Source organism: Corvus kubaryi, unplaced genomic scaffold, assembly GCF_017639235.1.
Source record: "Corvus kubaryi isolate FWS band 111438036 unplaced genomic scaffold, C.kubaryi_AGA036_p1.0 72, whole genome shotgun sequence".
Taxonomy (NCBI): Eukaryota; Metazoa; Chordata; class Aves; order Passeriformes; family Corvidae; genus Corvus; species Corvus kubaryi.
In genome coordinates, this window is record NW_024582060.1 from 2,023,713 (window position 1) to 2,045,669 (window position 21,957).

At 43.3% G+C, this 21,957-nt stretch overlaps 1 protein-coding gene across 5 annotated transcripts in view; it reads right to left on the reverse strand.

Annotated features, from left to right (window-relative positions):
• Nucleotides 1-21,957, reverse strand: part of MICAL3 (microtubule associated monooxygenase, calponin and LIM domain containing 3) — a 163,432-nt gene that overhangs the window by 24,791 nt on the left and 116,684 nt on the right. For 2 of the 5 annotated variants that reach the window (XM_042050252.1, XM_042050253.1), the window contains 9 exons: nt 19,030-19,268; nt 17,830-17,919; nt 14,607-14,744; nt 12,412-12,474; nt 9,115-9,219; nt 8,386-8,520; nt 7,890-7,981; nt 4,501-6,370; nt 3,497-3,591 (listed from right to left, as the gene is read on the reverse strand). In XM_042050252.1, coding sequence (XP_041906186.1) covers nt 3,497-3,591; nt 4,501-6,370; nt 7,890-7,981; nt 8,386-8,520; nt 9,115-9,219; nt 12,412-12,474; nt 14,607-14,744; nt 17,830-17,919; nt 19,030-19,268 — 2,827 coding nt within the window. Of the gene's footprint in view, nt 1-1,630; nt 1,679-3,496; nt 3,592-4,500; nt 6,371-7,889; nt 7,982-8,385; nt 8,521-9,114; nt 9,220-12,411; nt 12,475-14,606; nt 14,745-17,829; nt 17,920-19,029; nt 19,269-21,957 lie in introns of all 5 variants that reach the window. The other 3 variants (XM_042050254.1, XM_042050255.1, XM_042050251.1) reach the window with 2 other exon arrangements.

Below are 21,957 nucleotides of genomic sequence, written 5' to 3' on the forward strand. Positions count from 1 at the left end.
TTTTGGCAGCCTCCCTGAAGATACAGTCAACTTGGAAATACCTTTTTCCAGAGGAATTATTTGGCCTTTTTCTGCCCGTATGAGTACAGAATTCCGGCTTAAGATTTGGAATAATGGCTTATTTCTGGAGCATATTTAGTTTGAAGTGGCTCAGCCAACCATGTATTTACTCTGTCACACAACTCTCCACTTACATTCTGATTTACAATCTCTCCTAGGAGTTGTGTTTCTTCCATAGTTTTAAATTATCTCTATTTCATAGAAATTATAATTTACATGTAACCAACATCATAAATATTATTCACTGCTTTGTGAACTAAGAAACGCCAGATGGGCTCAGAGTGGGTTGTGTCTCCTGCAGTAATGGAATCTCCTTGCCTAAAAGGAGAGCCTCCAAAGATCTTGAGGAGCTAAAACTGGAGGGGGAAAGGAGCAGGAAAAGGAGGGGGAAATCACTACTTTCTCTAGCCAAGGACATTCTATGCTACCCTGTACCCAAATATAAGGCAAGTAAAGCACTTAGCTTTATTTGCTAATAAGAGAGGTAAATTTCCCTTCATGTCATGAAGTCCAGAAGGCATTGTGCCACTCTGGGCAAACAGACAGCATTTTGCACTTTCACATTCAATTAACTAAAACCAGTCACAAATGAGAAGCCAGAGAACACCACCAGCACGTTTGCACGCTCCAGGAAAAAGCAAGCTACCTGTGGTGGTAAAACAGATGTGAGCACACCACCACAGCAGTACAGGAACAATGACAAACACACACACAGTGACATACACCTACAAACACAACACCCACGGGGCAGGAATGCTTTACAAGATGCTTCTCTTCAAAGACACCACCTTAAACAACACTGAATTAATTCACTGCTGATCACAAAGAACAGGCTAAACAGAGCAGGCTGTCTGGGAAGCAAGCTCACTACATTAGCAAAAAAGCAGCACGAACAGGATTTCAGTTTGGAGAAGGGGTTCACATAAAAGTTAAGAAGCACACAGTAAGTCAGCTCTCACCCATAATAAGTAGCAGGCAGTTTATAACTTAAAAAATACAACTCCTGCCCCAAATCAGTACAAACCCAGCTTGGTCAGACTCGAAGTTTGGTTACATTTCTTTTGACAACAAGGCATTCCAGTGTTTGCATATATATTCTACATCCTTAGACAGGATGCAACAAAACAAGCTAAGTCGAGTTTTCCCATCCACGTCCTCTACATAAACACATTCTCAAAACTAGTCTTAAGAAAACTCAGCAGACGCTGAGTAAATAAACTCTTAATGTAACTCCAGTAACAGCAATTGAGGGAAAATGAGACACTACCCCCATACCCTCGGCAGAGCTTGTGAGATACTTTCAGTATGAGGATTCCAGGCATCTGCCACTGTCACCTACCATCCCCTCCAGTGCTTAGAGATGTGATCTTTCTTTCTGCAAGAGCCATTTTAAATCTAAGTGGCTCAGCATAGAAACAAAATTACCATCAAGGCAGTCCAAAGCCTGCAAACAAGGATGGACATTACTGCATCCTTGCCTCCTCTGGAAGGAGCTCCGAGGGCAGAGCAGTAACTCTAACTCTTATCTGAACCCCAGGTATTGGGTATGTCCTCTGCTGGCCCCAGGTACCTCATTCTTCTGCATCTCTTGGAAAATGCAGAATTTCTCATGAAACGCCTTGAGGGCATGCAAGGGGGAATGGAAGGGGGAGAGAAAAAAGGGAATAAAATAAAAACAGAATAATCTTCCTCTCAGATGAGATCTAGACCAACTAGGGAAAGAGATTAAAAGAGAGATAAGTAAATACAGAAAATTCCTATTTAGTTCATCAATTTCTTCCACCAGCCTTAAATTCATTAGCTATTCTAGTTCATTCTACTACATATACTTAGAAAACATTTCATATGACACTTCAATTTGCAGTACTGCCACACCTTTGCCATCTCAGCCAAGGATTAACTCGGCATCTGAGACCGATTTGTGCACATGGGACGACAGGTTTGAGACAGGAGGAACAGGCCTGTGCCTGTCACATTGCCCTCCCAGATGCTCTCTTCTTCTTGAGCTTTTTTAACATGTGTACCAGGCACCACCAGGAAAGAACAGTGGGAACACAGTTTTCATTTTGGTGTACCAGAAGAGCCTTAGTGTTCTGTGGGGTCAGTACAATCTCTACTTATTCCTCCAAACCTTGTCAATTCTGTCTAGCAGGGCTTAGAGGCTCCCAGGAATGAAAATAGGGTTCTTCATTACTCTGAGCAAACAATTCCTTAAATTATTCCCTTGTTTTTGCTTTAATAGTGACATTCTAAAATTGAATCAAATAGCTGAAAAACAGCTAGCTTTGAAACTTTGCTTTCACCATGTATTTTCCACATAAAAATGTGTGCAATTAAACTAAATCCTTATAATAGATCTTTAGGCCAGTAAGGAGGGTGCACAGTGAGCTCCCTACCCTGGACTTCAGGAGAGCAGACTTTGGCTTCTTCATGGATCTGCTTAGTAGAGTGCCATGGGATAAAGCCCTGGAGAGAGGAGGGGCCCAGGAGAGCTGGTTAATGTTCAAGGATTGCCTCCTCCAACCTCAGAAGCAATGCATCCCAACAAACAGGAAGTCAGGCAAAAATGCTGGGAGGTCTGTGTGGATGAACAAGGGGCTCCTGGACAAACTCAAACAGGAAAAGAAGTCTACAGAGGGTAGAAGCAAGGACAGGTAGCCTGGGAGGAATACAGAGAAATTCTCCAAGCAGCCAGGGATCAGGTTAGGACAGCTAAGGCCCTGATAAATTAAATCTGCCCAGGGACATCAATGGCAACAAGGAAAGCTTCTGTGGGTATGTCACTGATAAAGGAATACTAGGGAAAACACAGGCCCTCTCCAGAAGGAAACTGGACATCTGGTTATCCAAGATATAGAAAAGGCTGAAGTACTCTAACTTTATTGCCTTGATTTTCACCAGCAAGTGGCTCCAGCCACACCATCCCAGTCATAGAAGGGGCTGGGAGAACGAAGAACTGCCCGTGTAGGAGAAAGTCACATTTGAGAACATCTAAGGCATCTGAAGGTGCACAGGTTCTGAAGGAATTGGCAGAGAAAGGGCCTAAGCCACAATCCATCATATTTGAGAAGCTGTGACAGTCGGGTGGAGTTCCCACTGACTGGAAAAGGGGAAACAAAATCCCATTTTTTAAAAGGGGAAAAAGGAATACCCAGGAGACTACACGCCAGTCCGTCTCCTTGCAGTGCCCAGTACAGTAATGGGACAGTGAGACAATGGATCCTCCTTATAACAGTAGAGAGTAGCTTGTAATCATGAAAACAAGTGAAACCATCTTATTTTAGATAGGACAGTCAGCAGACTTACAGGAAAACCTGCTCCCTGGGAGAAAGAGTAAAAACAACAACATTAATCACCCAAGTTTCTGATGGGATTCTCTGAGTCTGTGATCTGAACGGTGCTAGATCCATCTAAAAGGCATTTCCCACCTACGTACCTCTCGTTTGGATTTCTGGGAGGAGCGTTCCAGAATATCGTCACTGGAGAGGTCGGAGTCCTCTGAGAAACTCAGGTGCTGACGGAGCTGTAAATCTGCAAAGTCGGGAATAAAAAAGGGAAGTTAGAGAAGTGGTAATGATCCTTTCTGTAAACTCTTCAGAGCTTGGTTGAAGGCTGTTTGAGCATGAAAAATACTCAGTCCTTTCATGTCAGTCTCAAGTTGTTTTGCCTGTGAGGGACCAAAGAAGCCCTGCTCCACAAAATGACCAGCACAAGTATGAGCTTTGTTTTAAGAGAGCATCACTTACTTCAAATGCTGTCAGAAATGGTCATGGTTCTCTCTTTGTACTGTATCAATGCTCTTAGCACAGATACAGCACTTGGAAGGACAGCAGCTGGCTCTATTTTGGCTGTTTGTACAATGCCAGAGAAATGTAACGTGTTCGCTTTCAATCGCATTTAGGGGTAACTTCTTTACTGTATCCCAAGCTGCCATTAAACATCTCGGCCTGCAACTGGTGGACATGGGAAAGATTTACAGGAGGCTGCAAAATCCCTCCTTCAAAGATCAGCAGACAGCCATCAGATTGCTGAGAACAGGAGTAACAGCATCTCTCAAGTCTTCAACCACCATGGAGCCAGGTGGAAAGAAAGAAAAGAGACCAGCCAAAGGAAACATGAAGATCAGATTTAAAATAGGGATGAAATGCCACAAATCCCAACAAAAAATTGCTTCTCAAATGTAAGGCAGAAAAAAGATGTGCCTTGTACACATTGAGAGTTGAACTCTTAGTTAGGGTTCCATTTTTTTTTCAGTGGATTCTGTCAATACACAGACACACAAATCCAGTCCCTTGCACTTACCCTGCTCTGCCTGTTTGACACTGGGGAGCAGCAGCATTCAGCAAAGCAGCTGAATGACAAAGCAAACCAAAACTACTTTGAAGGATACTTTGGAAAAGTAGGAAAAGCACACAGTGCAGAGGCACATATCTGTTATACCTGCAGCTGTAATCAATGGAGAGGCCTTGTGCTTGCCAGAATCCACAGTGGCATTACTTGAGGGAGTACTTGGGCAGGATTTCTCATCAGCCTTTTTCTTCTTGTCCTTCTTATAGCCAGAGAAAACAGACTTCCATAACGACCTAGGCTTTGTTGCTTCCTCTGTCCCACCACTAGATTTGTCAGAAAGTCTGCTATCATTTTTGGATTTCTTCTCCTTTTTGTTCTTACGAGGGGAGAAGAGAGAACTTCTTTTCTTACTCTTCCCACTGGAGCCTTCTGAAGAGCTGACAGACCCTTCAGGTCCAGCCATATCAGCAGGAGGAGTGGAGAACTTCTCAGTAGCAGAATTATGTTTTCGTGTGGATCCCTCTGCTAATTTCAAGGCCAAATGCTTTGGAGAGTCATAGAACAGCTCTTTGGTCTTCAAGGGCATGGAAGATGCCTTTCGTGCCCTTGTGGCCCCAGCAGCAGCAGCCATCTCCATATCTTTCATCTTACACAATTGTTTAGCCATGGCATCACGGAGCACCTGGCTCTTGACAGACTTCTCTCTGGCTCTCATTCTTTCTTCAGCAAGCTCCTTGGCCTCCACAGAAATGTCAGGGAACACTCTCTTCTTTTGGTGACCCCCTCCTTCCAGTGAGGGTGGACCACCATTTTCTTTGACCAAGGGCAAAAGATGTGGTTTCTCTGGCCTTGGCCTACTGGTAGGAGGTGTAAAGAACTTCTCGTGAAGGCTTGAGTCCTCTGTCCTGTCATCATACGTGTCCTCCACATCATCAGCGAACGGAATCTCATCCACGCTCTCTGCAAACGACTTCCGCACGTCGTCTCTCTTGGCTGGGGGGGACTCCTTGGCAGGAGGGGCAGGCTCCTGGTGTCGAGGAGCAGGAGGTGTTGATGCTGGTGTTGGAGGTGACCTGGCTTCGACCTCGTTCTGCCAGAGTGCTTGGTACCTCTTTCTACGCAGCGTGGCTGGTTCCTCATTCTGAGGAGGTGGTGGGGGCGGGCTCGATGGAGGAGTCAGCATGGTGGAGTCGGAAGTGTTGAAGCTCTGGCTAGCCATAGTTCTCATGTTAGATGAGCTCTCCTGAAGGCCAAGCCCAGAACTGCTGGATACATCTCCCCGTACTTCACTGGAAATCCTTAGCTCTTTTTCTGATGGAGACTTCGGAGTGAGCAGAGAAATCTGCTCGTTTTCTAACTTGGACAGTCCCTGTCTTCTTGGGGCAGGCTGGGGTTTCACAGGAGGGATCCTTTCATCCCCTGAAATATTCCTGCTATTGAAAGTCTTCTGAGGAGTTGTCTCCAGAGCAGACACAGTGAAGTTACTCTCTGAGCGCTTGTTTCTGTCCACGGGGGTGAGCCCTAAGCTCCTCCGGATTTCAGCACTCTTCATCCAGAACTCTTCCACAAGGCTGCTCCGTTTCAGGGCTTCTTCTGCAGTAGTAGGGCTCCCCAGTTTTTCCACCTCACCATCCTGGCCCCTAAGGGCCAGTTTGGCCAAAGGAGTAGACGTTAAGGCTGGGACAGGTTGGAAACATACTGGAGGCTCCACTGGGGATGGAATGGCTGTTTCAGCAGAAGGCAAAGGCTGGGAACAGATAGGCAGTTGAGGAGACACTGGGGATGAAGCCAGTGCTGGGGCTCCTGGCTGAGACTCTGCTAGTGATGGGGGTGCAATGGCCTCTGGTGATGCAACCGGCTGGGACAACACTGGAGAAGGTGGCACCAAAGGGCTCTTAACTTTCCTGTCTTTGGGAATTTCATCCTTTGGACTTTCCTCAAGAACAAAAGGCTCAGGAAAAAAGCGTGGCTCTGGGGACTTTATTGCACGGCACACTTCGGCCAGGGGATCTTCTACATCCTACAAAAAAATGAAAAAGGGAAATATTAATAGTCACTGGGCACACCAGAATACTTTTTTTTTTTTTTTGCTTTTAACAAATCTAGAAATAAGGAAACCATCTAAGTATCAAAGTATGAAAAAACCCACATATGGCATCCCATCAGCAGGCATTGAACATCACTTAGGATTTCTCAACAGTGTGGTGTGCTTTTCTGCCCCATTGTAAACTGTGCTTGGTAGATGACAAGGCAAATTGGATTTTTTGAAGAAAAACCACTAAATTAAAATCCGTAAGTCTATTTCTATCTTTTCTCTCTCTCCCTTTGAATCTCCAACTCTGTGTATTGCGGTGGTCCCTTACCTCTGACAGATTTGATCCAAGTCTCCCCAGCTCCCACTCGTATGGCACTTTGCTGCTGAGGAGCACCTGCTGCCATGTTTTCTCTGTTAAGAGTAAATTAGGCTGCAATTACCTTGTCCCTTAATAAGCTGAGAAATTTTGGTTTTCCTCTCCTGCATCCAGACTGCCCTTTTACTCAAGAGCACAGCTCATTGTTTGACAATTTAACCCTTTGGCAGCAGACTCCTCTGACTGAGTTCTGGTGTTCCAACAGCATCTTCTGCTCCAGTTTTCTTTGGAATGCAGACACACGACCATCAGAGCATAAGCCTCCCCCACTGTGTGTTTGTATGACACATTAAACACACAGGTCTTGAGAACTGCATTTAGGCCTTGTCCTAACGTCTGCCTGCTAAACAATAACTGTGTCTGATAGAATCATTAGATGGACATAAAAAACCAAACTTTATTTTAATGGAAAGTGAATGTTGTCAGCAATTGCTGTCAGCAAACCACACCCAGCCCACTGTAAAAGTAAACCGGTCTATGCCAAAACTCTTCAAGATAATATTTTAGCAATTCCTTAAAAAAAAACCAAAACCCCAAAACATTTGGAAGGGAAAACTTGAATTGAACATTTTAAGGATCATGTACTTCCAGCTCTTAGACACTGCAGTAGATTTGCAAGCTGCCTCCCAGGGCTGCCAACATGACAGTACAACACTGACATGCCTCACGTCCTTAAGCTGAGCTATGTTGAACTCTGGAATAAAGAGGTACTGCTTTGGTCACTACTGTAATTTTCAACTACAACTGTACAGAATCTGCTGTTGGTACATAAAAGACAGCCAGACCAGGCTAAACAGGAAACACCTTCCTTATGGCTCCCCTCATTTGTCACATTTCCCTGTTGTTAACTGCTCACTGAAATTAAAATGCCCTGTGTAATTCTTCCCGGGGCTTTGTGATGGGAACTGGTGTGGCTGTGATAAAGCCACTACACTCTGAAGATAGGAAAGAAAGATAGTATACGTTATACTTTAAGCCTAAATGAAGTGAGATTTCAAGATCAACATAAATATTAGAGACAGGAAAGAAAGAGAGCCCACTGATGTCAGTCCTCATTAGGTTATCCAACAAACTCTTTCATTGAACTACAGGTGCTAAGTAGAAAATGTCAAAGACTCCCTTTCTTACCTCTGCTTGTTTTGCTTTGGGACTAGCAGCTGGAGACAGAGGAAGAACACTGTCACTAGGGGGCTGGATAGGGATGGATGGCTTGCATGGATCTAGGGAAAGGAAAAATGTTCCAAAAACACATAAGACCATTAATATTCTACTTTTTTTAAATGTTATACACAGAGAGTAGTGACAAATATCTCGGCTTTTTACAAATTCTGGATGCACATCTGTAACACAGACATAAATTTTTAAATGTCCAAAATAGTACAAGCTTTTTAATGTAACAACTTCTACAAGAAAAAAGAAGTTAGAAGCGTTCTCACATTTTACAAAGCTGTAATTAATGGATTCAGAACATTCTTCTCAAAATGTTAATGCAAGCACAGACCTTGCCACTGAGAATACTGAGATGGTTCAAATCCAAGAGACTCTCTTCTCCTAAACCCCATAACTGTATAGACTATCTCAAATGCAATTAACATCATTCAAGCACTGAAGAGAAAGTGATTACCTTCTGTCACACTGTGAGAAGCACCTTCTGCTTCTTCTTCTTCATCTTCTTCATCCTCAGAGACTTTTAGCTCTGGCCCTTCTACGTGTCCCCGACGTAAGCGAAACTCCGCCTCTGCATCAGACGCGATGTCATCTGACCATGGATGGGTGGGAAAAAACCAAGAGAACCTGGATACAAGTCCATTGGGACATAGTATTTCCTATTCATATGGTGCTAACCACTTTCATAACCTGAACACCTAAATGTTCACTCCTTTCTCGGTGTGACAATTAGTCATTTAAGCAGTAAATGTAAGCAGTAAATGATTGGACTGTTAGTACCAAGAGTTAAACCAGCAACTGAAGTCCTGCCTTATCAGTTCTCTGGAAAATTTTCAGTGTTTTCTGCCATATGCAGTTAATTTTACAATAGCAAGGGAAGGATTCTGATGTAGTATTATGGAACTTTCACAAGTTTAATTCTATTTTTGTTATTCATCAGGATCAGCAGTGAATACAGACACAAGACACGTGGTGAGAGGACATGAGAAATTCATTACATAATCCAGGACACTGAGGTTCTTCTCTTTCTTTTTGTCCCTCACTCCTGGCTGCCTCTCGAATATTTGAAACAAACTCCCACACCTCTAAAAATAAGACCAGGTTTAAGTACCCTCATGCAAAGTGTTCATTGCCAACACAGTTCTGTTCACACAACAGGTTTAAAGGCGGCACAGTGGTACCCTACCATCGTCCAGCTCTGCACCCGTGTCTCCCTCTTCACCTGCCTGCCCTTCTGTGTCTGCAGGCTCTGTGCCCAGCTCATCCTCCACATCATCCTCCTCACATGGAGCTAGAATATATTCAAATATTGAGGAAAAAAAAAGAAAAGAAAACAAACACTACACAGTGAAAACGTTCAATATAGAACTGTACCAACAGTTTATACTGGAGATGTTTATTAATTACTGTCAAAACAAGAAATCCTGACATGTGTCACCTGGAGAGACATCTATGGTGAAGTGACACTTGCAGACTCCAACGAATCAAGGAACGCCTGCCCTTGGGGAGTCTCCAAAGGCACTTGCAGTGAAAGCTGCCAGGGCTTTTCTGAGCAACAGATGTTATAAAAAATTAAACAAGAAGGGGACCGGGAGGACCTCAAACCAGAATAAAGGTTACTGTTCTCCCAGGAAGATTTTGGTTTTTTCTTTACCACACCAGAAAATTACCACCACTTGATAGCATGTGTGTATTAGGTCAAAACTGAAACCTCACAATTAACCAGGACTGTTCATCTTGAAACAGGCTTTGAGGGTGTAAGTAAAAGACGGAGTCTAGGTATGGGACTGACCATTATTACACTTGGAAACTGTTTAACTCTGTGCAGCTACAGCAGTCTTTGGTAATAAGGTCTAAGAAAATGCAAATGCTGTACAAGCGACTAGCGCACAAATTGAGATACTTTCAAGTAATTAAAATGACGTATATAAAACCTTTTTTCTGTCACAGATCATTAATTGAGATACTTTTAAGTAATTAAAATTACATATTCAAAACTCTTTTTTTCATTTACAGACCACAATTTGATTTGCTGGGTCAAAATAAAGAAGGGATTCTTGAATTTGTAACTCTGAGAACTATGACATCTGACACTACTGCTTGTGACAGGATTTAATTACAGGAGGAGAGACAAGACCAAAGTGTGGTGTATAAATTTCATTATTAAATGATACTTTAAAAAAAACCTGTGCAATGGATGATTTGCTGCCTTTTTTGGGCTTTTTTGGTTAAACTTTTTCATTAAACATGACTTAAATATTAAAAAAAGCGAGCACTTCCAGTTTTTTTTCCCCACAGTAGCATCAGTGAACTACAATTTTAAAAGTGTGCAGCGAGTTATCAATTCACATTCAACAACATGCAGACATTTAACTCTGTTGTACACCCTGCTGCAAATGTGTACACAGCCAGCATGTCTTATGAGGCAATTTGCCAATTTTACACATAGGATACAGCTCTATACCAATGATAAGAGATGTTTACAACTACCTTGATTGCACCTGTACCAGTAACCCAAGTGGTGCAAGTCTCTAGGCCTGAACATGCAGTGTCACACTGTCCTCCTGAGGAGGGCACCAGGCACAGCTCCCAGCAGTGAATTCCCAGGGGAGGGCTGGAGGCTGTTTCCAGCCCAAATGCAGCCCCCTGATTCTGGATGGCACAAGTTAAGCCATGTGGGAATGAACCATGGTGGGCCAGCTTCCTCCCAAGTCAGGGAGCAGGATCTGATCCTTTGGTTTTTTACTAGTGACTCTTGGAACTATTTCTATCACTGCTAATTAAGACAATATTGAAAACAAACTAACCCTCCCTAAAACTGAGGTCTTGCAGCCTCTCCCTTAATAAGGGTGTTTGCTTATTTCAAAACAGCCTTCAGCAGGTGGTTTGTCTTCTTCCTTCAACCTGAGAACTTTCTTTTTTTCATGCTCTGTAGTATTATTCAGACAGAAATGTATGGACTAGTTTATTTTGTCAGCTACTCTGAAAAGGCAGTTCCACTCATGTGTGATCACGTATGGGCCTATTCCTTTACATCAGAGGATTATCAAATCCAGACCCTCACCAATGCCAAGCACAGGAAAACTTAATCATGTGGCAAAGGCTGGACTGCCCACAGAAGCATTTATAAATCTACTGAACAAAATCAAACCATACTCCAGTCTGATTGCTGCTTAGGTACGCAATAGCTTATGTTATTCTGGAAATGATAATGTCATGGAATGGCTTTATGGTAACAGCAAATGTGAGTAATCTTAATCAAAACTTGCAAAAAACATGATCGATGTTAAGAATATCTGAATCCACAATTATGTATGTGTGGGTCTTCAGATCCGGAAACCATGAATGAACGTGACACACACAGATTGTGTTGGAGAGAGAGGAGAAAATCAGGTTTTAAATAGGTTGATACACAAAAACTCAATGGAAGATTACAGATGCATCAATAAGTAACAACTTGGTGCAAGGGTGGATCCCCTTCTGAGGGACACGGAAAGCTTGCAGGTGGCTGGTTATATTATACATATACTGTGCATATACATATATGCAGTTAGGGTAAGGAGCAAGAGGCCAAAAGCTGTCACACAGTAACTCAGAAGTTACACACTACGGCAGCCAGAAACTGGGATCAGCACTTGGTTCGTATTAGCTGGCAGCTGTGAGCAGCCTGCATCGTGTGCAGACATCTTGTAAACACTGCTGACTTGCCAAAGCAGCAGCAGAAGCGAAGTTTAAAAGGCAAGCTGGCTATTCTGATGTGCCAAAGCAACTCAGCTGTAGGTCAACTACCTAGCACAGACTCTTCCACTGATTTAGACACCTTCACAGCTTTACACAATGTACTCCCTCACTGTCATCCCAGAATCTTCAGGCTCATCAGTTTGTAAGAGAGCTTAGAGGACCACACAAAAAGAATCAGCTGAGCTCTGCCACCCTTCAACATTCTTGAGGCTTTCCTGAATAACATGAATGCCAGGTCAAAGGAGACACAACAACCACTATTCCTAAAGACCTTAGCTTCGACTTATTCTTCTTTCCCGTTTTCTTCACCACATAACTACAGTTTGCAGCTGCTACAGAGAAGTGCACTTGCTTTAAGCACTCTCTGGCACTTAAGCTTTCAGCTGCAAGAAAGCCCCATGTTCCTTTACTCTAGGGGCTGGGGGAAGAAAAACTGGTCCCATCTTCAGTTTACAAAGCAAATCAAAGCGCTCAGCTAGATCCCTCCTCCATGATTCCACCCAGGATGAGCTGTCTTTGGCCTGCCTTCAGAGGGGTTACGATGAGTGTGGAGTTCATGCGAGAAGGGGCTGTCTGAGCAAGGCGGACATGCACACTCCCCTTCCCCCCTCCACGTCCACTCATGCAGTAGCGACAGGGCCGTAAGTTCCAGGGTTAAGGTACCAGCTCAGCTGCTGAAGGCACGGAGAAGAGACGGGCAGGGTTATTGTGCATTGGAATACATAGAATATCACCAAACTACCTCCAGGGACCGTCTCCAGCCACGCCTGTACCGCCTCATGGCGTACGGAGGGAAGGTCGGATGCTGAATTTAAAAAACAATAAATTGTAAGAAACCAAAATTAGACCATCAGTCAGTGTCTAAAACAGAAGAGTGACAGAGGGAAACTTTTCAGTAGCAAATACAGGAATAAAACCTATGAAATTTCAAACAACCAGCTCCAGGCTTGAGAATTAAATCAAGATAACACACAGATGTCAGGGGCCTAATCTTCCTTTTGAATCTGTAATGTCAGAGGAAACATGTGGCACAGTGAGAAGAACACTCCATCTGAACAGCAGGTTGCTGCTACTGTGCTCCCCTAGAAACTGTGCAGAGGAGGGAGACTGAGAGAAGGAAGAGCTGAGCAATGAGAGGGGTCTCAGGTGTCCCAGAAGCTGCGCTGCCCAGGGGCCCACGCCAGCAGGTGAAGAGCAGCTCCCAAAGCAAAATGAGAGGGACTCCAGGGAACTGTGACACTGTCCCAGGCTGTCACATCAAACCTCATCCCTGCTGCTGCCAGTGGGCTCTCCAAACACCTCGGATCACAGAATACAGCTCCTCAGACAGGAACAATCTGCCTATTGAACTGAAGTTGAAAACTTAGAGTGTGGCCACAAACACGTATCGACAACAGCCTTTTAAATACCCAAACTGCTGATCACACCTGCACACACCTACAGCAATAGAAGAAGTTAATCATAAATCAGGATAGTCCTAGCTTGGCCCAGTTTCAGGGGACAGAAAGGAAATACTGACTCCCTTCCCGAAGGAATTTGGAAAGGCCACAAAATCAATTTTGGAAAGATCACCTGTTGCTGGCAACTGTAACAGTATGCCACAGAAAAGTAAGGATTATAAAATACAAATTAAAATAAAAAATTGGAAACCAGAGTGACACAGACCCCCAAGCAGAAGCACAAGTAACCTTAATTGTTGTAAAGTTAAGAAACCATGTTAACATTTTTTACTCCGTGTTTTTTAAACAATAATCAAGCACTCTAGAAATACTGTAAGTTTCACATAGTTGGACACAGCCTATTTCTGTGGCTGCAGTGGGAACAAAATACCCATCTCTAATTTGTAGGGAGCTGATTTCACACCAGAAAGTCCCAGTGCATTCTACAAACTGCAAATAAAAGTACAGCCAAACTGATCTGCAATTGTGTATCAAGCTAGACCAGGATTAAAAAAACAAACTACACCAAACATCTAAAACTATAAGGAAAAGATGATTATCTGGAATAGAAGAGAATCAAGTATCATGAGGTAGAGCTGCAGACTTTTTAACCTAATTTCACATTTGCTGTGAAAGACACCCCTTCTCACAGCATATATACTCCCTCTACAATTCTGTCACCGTAGCTGCAGACTGAGAGAAGACCACTGCTCATCGACTGCATGGTGGAGTTTTATTTAAACCCACAGGTAAAGCACTTATGACATACTTACCTTAAAACACGCTGTAACACAGCCTAGAACAAGGTCAGCAGGGACTGCTGGAAGCTGCTCACATGAGATCTAGACTATAGGCATTTTCCCCCTCCAGAGTTTTCCTTTGAGTAACTGACAGCTTGCATCTCATATTCAAGGTAGATACACTGTCAAATCTTACACACAGCGAGTCAAACCCCCCACTGATCAGATTTGCAAGCCCTTTGACTCCCACCATTCCCTGCTAATACCAGAGGCAGTTACATACTTGAAAAAGAAGCCGCAGAGAAATATGCTCCATACAGAAGCTGACCCTGTTCAATCTTTGTTCTAGTAGCTACACAACGCAGCCCCTCAGTTTTCCCTAAAAAGTGTAGAGTCCTCACTGACACAAAAAGCACGAGACTCCTACCACTGGCATCCCTAGTCAGTTACAGAGGGCTGATTGCCAGCACTACCAAATTGTGTGTGGTGAGGACAAATGCTACGGACTCAAAGCAGGCAGACAAATAGGTCAGAAGTCACAGAGTCACGGAGCTGAGAAAGTAGCAATTTTAAACACACACTGACCTGAAAAGCAAAATGTTTAACCAAGTGTAATTTCAGTGCAATTTGAAAGTAGTTCCTTTCAATCACTGCTGCCCCTGCTGAAGTCACTGCTCTTGAAGGGCGCAGAAGCAACAGAGTTAAACAGCTGCAACTGTGATCCAAGAACTGATGGTGTGGGACTTGGGGGAGATTACCTCTGGAGGTGGAGGACTTTGAGGCTGAGACCATTTTTTCCTCCTCCTCTTTTTCACGGATGTGTGTCCAGTGCACATCTGCCAGGATCTCCAGAGGATCAACCGGATTTACAATCTGCTGCAGCCTAAGGTTTCCAGCTAGCAGGAGGAGGGCAATGGCATAACAGGTTGCAGGCGGGGTGTATGAAGGGCAGGGAGGAAAAGATGGGAGAACAGTGGAAAGGAAAGGTAGCACATCATAGGAAAGGAAATAAGAAAAGAAAATATTATTGGCTAAGGTCAGTTTGCAAGACAGACAGAAAAAGCTCAGCATTGTGTGTGCACGCATACACCAATACAGCACTCCTCAGGCTTCCCATCAAAGCTGAATAACGCCATTCCAAAGGCAGAGGGATGCTACTAAAACCATCTTTAGAGATCATGTCTGCTGCAAGAAGCTTCCCTGAAATGAAAGACGTTCTCTGGGTGTCCGACAGTACATGGTATGTAAATACCAATTTAGCAGAAATTTCCAGCTCCTTCAGCCCATTCGTTATGATTACTGCCAAAGATGTATTGCTGCTGAAGGGGAGGGACAATCTCCATCTGATTGATGCACCAAGACAAAAGGTTTTTCATTCCCCACTACTGGGTTAGGTACTTCTTTCTAGGCTGGGTACACACTTCTTTGTGAATTAAGTAACATGATGGATCGGAGAGTTTCATATATGTATGTGCATATGAACACATGGGCACATGCTAATTTTAGCACCTAAAACACCTCTTTGTTTACTCCTGGCTCTTTTGTACTGACTTGCTCAAAGGGAGAATATTTTTCTGAAGGGTAACAGCATTTTGGTTGTGACTTAACAGCTCCCCAGCAGGGAATTCCTGTCGCACAAATTACTCTGTTTAAGAGAAATTGCATTACTCCTCAAATCCCTGCCTACACAAAGCTTAGCTACTTAGGGAATGTCAAAGAGAACAATGGGCACCTAAAGCCATTGATGAGCTTGTTTAACTTCTGCAGAACAGCTGCCTTGGGAGCACTTACTCTGAGGTATTAAATTTATAGACCCTGTCTCTATTGCTGTCTGCTCTGGGACTGTAACTCATAATTCATTTATCCATAATAAAATGGACAGGTGTTCACCTGTTCACTGTCTGCAGGAGGGTCTTCCAAAGAAAATGTCTTAACCTGGAAGGAAAATGCCCACTTACTTTATAAAGTAGGAAGTCAATTTTCACAACTGTATTACCACTGAGTAGGGCAAAGCACTGCTGCAGCTCTTTAGAACCTCAAAAGCAGTTAGATTTTCATACGGTGCTCGAGTGTTTGAAGGAAACAAGACACATTAGCAGCATTTAGAGCTTGCGCTCATTATTTCCTGCTGTCTCATTTTAACAAGTTCCTCTCTCCCAGCCATGTTTTCCCCAGACATGACAAAGTGTTTGGGATTTCCGTTTCAGGAATGACTACGTGTGAGATTTGGCATTAAAACCGCAGAAGAAACAGGCAGAAGGAACTGCAGGAAGGACAGAATCAGCAGACGGTTATTAAAGGGAAAAGGGCTCAGAGGCACAAACTCAAATGCAGAGCAGGATTCACAACGTAGCCAAGTATTCTGCAGCTTTATGTCTCTTTTGCTTCATAGAGAGTTTTTGTATCAATTGGCACAACCACGTGGGCTACCAGCGGCACTGGACATCCTGCAGGGACAGGAACCCGGGCTGTTCCCGCTCCGTACCAAAGCACTCGCATGCAGGCCCCAGGATGAGTAGAGTTAGCGTTTGCATCGCCACACAAAGTTTTGTGTTAAAGGGTTTAGGTTTGCCAGCAATGGCTGAGAAGTACAGAGTCACTCAGCAAGGCTCGGAAAGAGCAGGTCCCACGTGATCTACGTGTTTTAAAACGGATTGCTCTGGGATTTAGACCACTGTAACATACACACCTTTAGTTTCTCCACAAGCCTCTGCACAGAGGCCTGAGCCTGTCCCGTCCCTCTCACCTTCTCCAATAAATAATGAGCAGCACAGCCAGACATGAAGGGCTGCTGCTTGGCTTAGAGGCAAACCTAACACTTCTTTAATGTCTAAGTGCTTGAGAACGTCAAACAACACCTGGCACAGCCTTTCCTCAGGACTGTCTGCTAAGCTTTGCAGGAAGCTGAACATTAATTGCACTTAGATTTGGAATGGTAGCTTTCCTCCATTGCCATTGTAGCACCCACCAGCACTTTATAAGCTGTGGGCTGGCTCAGTGTTTTCACTTCATTGGAATAAGGAGCCACCTGCAAACCAGCTCCTTAAGAGTCAGGTCTGAAGCACTCTAGCAGCTGCAACAGGGGGAACTTCTCCAGGGATGCCCTTCAGCCACCTTACTAATACTTCTCATTCTTATCACAGAAGAGTTAAATGGCAAAAAAATTATAACACTTCCACTTTTTTTTTCTCTTGGGGGAAAAAAAAAAAGTTAGTTGGAAGCTAAGCTACTGTTATTACAATCATAAACTGCAAAATATGCAGTCTGACAACTGCATATGCCCCCTTACATGCAGAAAGGCACTTGGATTTTCCTCTTATGTATTCTGGCTCTAATGAACCACAGGGAGGGAATCAGAGATTAACAAGCTATTAGGACCAAGTGTTACAAAAAAACCCAACTATTAAAAATAAACTGCAAGAAAATGCATCATGGAAAATGACACAACCAGTTAGATTTGAATGTCTGATTAATTTTATGACCATTATGTAACTGTTTGAAGAATCTTGAGGGATTGCTGTAGCTTGATTAGTTGCCTTCCAGACTCTCCCCACAGACAGACACACACAGAGGACAACAAAAAAAGCAAATTTACTGGCACAAGCAGTCTAAAGGCAGTACTTCTGATGTGTCCCATGTGTCTGAGATAATGCACAGGTGCAAGCAGTCTGCATGTATAGAACAAATCTGGAACTCCTTATTACCTGGGGGTCACTGCTCATGCAAATTACAGTAGCAAATTGTCCAGGTTTTCTAGACATCCTGAGGTACTCAGCAGCTTTATCACCTGCCTAAAACAGTGGCAATGACAGATCTGATTTATGGCACTTGAACCACGAGATGAACAACAGCTACTGAATCGGTTTTGAGGGAGCTGGTAACGCAATTAAATAAAACACAGAAACTCTTCATGTGGGACCTGCTCTTTAATACATTCCCTGCTCCTTTGGGGAAGTGGAAGTGGAGATGGTGTACGGGTACCTTTCTGTGTACCCGAGTCCTCTTCATCTGAGAGATGTTGAAGCCAGAGGCCTTGCTGCAGCTCTCTCTCCCAAGGGTTATACTCCCCCTCTACAGCAGAGGGAAGCACACATCCACATTTAACACCAGACACGCGTGTACACACACAAGCCATGGAGAGAGGGAAAGAGAGAAACAGAGAGGACAGGATCAGAAAGAGAGACTGTCTGGAAATGCAGCAACTCCCCGTACTCCCGCTGTATCCAAAGTGCCTGACAGGAAAACTGCTGGAATGAAACAACATCCGTCCAAGAGCACCACAGCTCAGCAGACTGAACACACGACATGCATGTTAGCATACTTATAAAGAAGTCTTGATTTCCACAGACTTCACTCATGAACATTCAGCTCCTACATTGAGAAAGTAGCCAAGGAGCCTGCTGAGCTCATCAATGACACTGCCACAAAGACTCACAAAACTGGACCTCTGCTTGCAGTAGGCAGCCAAAGACCTTTACGAAAAAGCTCTTTGGAGCCTACAAGTCTCCACAAAAAGGAAATGTGAGTATAAAGACAAAGACAAGAGCAGTGAAAAATTTGGCATGGTGGTGAAACACTGGAAACATGTCTATTCTGAGCACAAACTTTGCGTTTTGATGACTGAGACAAACACAGGGGAAGGAGTCTTTCCCTAAGATTTTCCACAGAAATCTTTCAAAGCTAAAATGGGAACTACCTGAACTCCCTTATTTCTCAAGGCCATCTTTTAACCAAAGAGAGCTACAAGCACCTTCTTGTGGAACATCCTGCTGACAGTGACAGGCCCCTTAGTGAGGCACTCTCAAACTGAAAACACTGCAAATACAATGCTTCCAGTTCCTGCTGCCAAAGAACAAAGGGCACATTCAAATCTAATTCCAAATAATAATAAAAACCAACCATAAACCAATACAGCAGCACCAAGCTGTGCATTGACATGCTGGCAAGCTGTATGGGAAGCATATTGTGTTGGTACTAGTACTCTAAACTGTCCTGTGGCAAAGTCCTTCAGTATCCAGAATGATCCACTTCAAGCTTTCCTTGAAAATAACCCCCTCAAAAATCAGAGCAACAAAGAAGTAAAAGAAGTAAAGTTTTCCAAGGCAAATCTTTCTCAATCTGCATGGAAAATACTCATTTTTCCCTGCTGGCTAGCAGACAGAAAGGACAAGCCAAGCTAACCTTCACTTGACTCCTCATCTTCTTCCTCTTCGTATTCCTCATCATCATCATCATATTTGTACTCGATCTCATGATTTTGCTCAGCCTCAATCTCTTCTTCACTCTTTCCCTTCAGGAGGGCATGGATACGCACGGCCTCTTTCCATGGCACACCACCCAAGTCTGAAGGGGGTTGCTGAGGCAGCAGTAGTTCATCATCTTCCTCCTCATCTTCCTCCTCCATCTCAGATTCTGAACTACTGTAAGGTTTTAGAAAAAAAATAAACATTTTATTGCTAACAATAAATAATAGTATTAAAGATTATGAAGTCAATGTTTTCTTGATCAGTCTTAGATCACTATCAAGTCATTTCAACACACATAAGCCTGAAACATAACTAATTTTCAGCTTTCAATATTTCATAGGCCTTTTAGTGACAGCATCACCTGTGGGCTGCAGTATGGTCCTTGTCCTGTTTCTTTTAAAGAAGGTGAGGCAGCAGAAAAGTGCCTGTGAAGCCAAGTCCAAACATTTCTGCAGCATTTATTGTTACAGTTCTAGACAATTGAATACAACAGAAAGAAACTATTTTCTTCATATCACACTGCTCTGGATAAACTGGTGCAAGAGTTCTTCACAGTGTCAGAGTGCAGAAGGCCACATCTTTTGATATGGCAGCTACTGCTAAGATGATTTTGGCACTTGCTCCTGTGAACCAGAGAAGGCTTTGGGAGTAGAAAGAATACAAAACACATCAGGCAAAGGATACAGCATGTTAACTAAGCAGAGATGGAGAAAAAAAAATTACAAAATTCCTCACTTTTCTGCATCACAGACAGAAATATGTATCCAGTTAAGTACACAGTGTACATGGTGGCAGGAAACTGTAAGAAGCAGTGCAAAGGTAATTACAATAATGAGCTTATTATTCCCACAGCAAAGTCTAAACCATGCAAAGCAACAAATCATTAGTGCCTTTTAGAAGTCATCTCTGTTTAATTCTAACAGTTCCTCAGCATACGCAGCAGGGGCAAGAAGTGTAACCACTTATCCAATGACATGTAATCCAGCTCACTCTGACATGCCAGAATACCTACAGGGACTGGGGAGAAAGATGGTTGCATTTGTCACTGGAAAATGAATGAAAACTACAACACACTCACAGATCCTCTCTGCAGGGTGAAAAGGTGCTCTAGCTTTGTTTTACCTTGATAGATCATTGTCATAACAGAACTGCATTTAGTAGAGCAACTGTTGGATGCTTCCCCTAGAAATCTTAAAAGGCCCAATTCATCTGACTGAAGGAGAAAACTGTTTGAGAATAATTAAAGTTTGGGTGAATAACCTGAGAACAGTATTTCTGCTACCTCCTTATGCTCACTATCACTGGCTAACAGCCTTTGGCAGAACCCATTCCATAAAGACAATGAAAGGGAAAACCAGCAAGTGGAAAGTAATGAAGCTTACACTTCATGTAGATCTATAAAATATAACTTGTACAGATGCAGTATGATATTTACATAATTTTATTCATTTGCTTGTCTGAGAGCCTGTTTTTGATAGCGAGCCTAATAAGGAAAACACTTTGTTCATGCTCTGATTGTCACACACTTCTGAACATAGGATCTTCAATTCTCCTCACTGTTCTGCATACAAACAACATTATTTTGCTCAAATTACAACCCACTTTTTCACAGCATAGACTCAACAGTTATTTTTAACATGCTGCTTGATTTTCCCATGTGGAATACGGAACACAAACGCTGCTGCAAGCCATGGACTTGGTGCATGGAAACCAAAGCATACTCCAAAGGCTCTATGCAGATATTGTCACAAAGATAAAAAGTGATGCTCCCTTTCTCCCTGATTTGCTTTCCCACCCCTTGGTATGGAAATAAACCTGACAGGTGCTGCATGCTGGGGGCTTGGTGTGCTGTCAATAAAGTTTAAATTGTTGCCATGGGTGCTGAACAGGATGAGCTGTTCGACCAGCTGGCTTATCTCATGGAGGAGTGACGACACAAATTCCTCACCACATAGCTCACTTTACCTTCTTTGGCTTTTATTTATCACTTGGCTTTTGTTTGACCTTTGAACACCGAGAAATGAGAAGCTGAAAGACAGCAGTGAGAGATGGCCTGGTATAGTGAGCATTCCTTTCAACATGGAAACTCTGTGCCACAGGAATTAATTCTATAAAGCAGAAATCAAAGACCAAGGTAGGTTGCTCTATAGAATTTGCATAAGCAGTTGAGTATCTCTTCAGATTTAGTGCTGAGGAGAGGAACTGAAACCTAAGCTGTGGCAATGAATCTCTTCTCCTCCCTTGCCGTACAGACCTACACAGCACAAGCTGTCCTATGACACTCCTATGAAGGGCCACAGGGCATGACACCAAAACTGGACATGGCAATCTGGGGCTTACTGCAACTTAAAGGCAATGAATATGGCATATAAAAGGTTTCCCACACCTCATACTACTGTGTAGTCTGGGTTTAGTTGCCTAATCGATCTTTTTTCTTACTGAAGCTTAAATAAGATTAACTCTCTTTTGAAAAAATCTACTTTGAATACGGTTTCCCATAACCTTTCTCTTCAGTGTGTGTGTGATGGGAAGCTGTGCACCAAAATGTGAGGTCTCTGCCTGATTTCCATCAGCCATCTCAGTGAACCCTGAAAGCCCAACCCATCCTTTGTAAGACACGGAGGGAACAAAGAGTTCCCCATCCCCTCCGCCTGCTCCTAACCCTGCAGCGCTGCACCAAGACAGTGAAGATGATTAAATCAGGGCCTTGGTTGGCTTGTTGCAGGAGTCAAAACTTTTTTTTGTTGCTGAAAAAGTAGTCAGACTTCTTTTTTTGCAGTCTTTCTGTGACATTCCATGGAGTGGATATAGCTGGACAGAGAATATCCAATAGCTACCTCACCTAGAAAATTCTCCCTCTGCT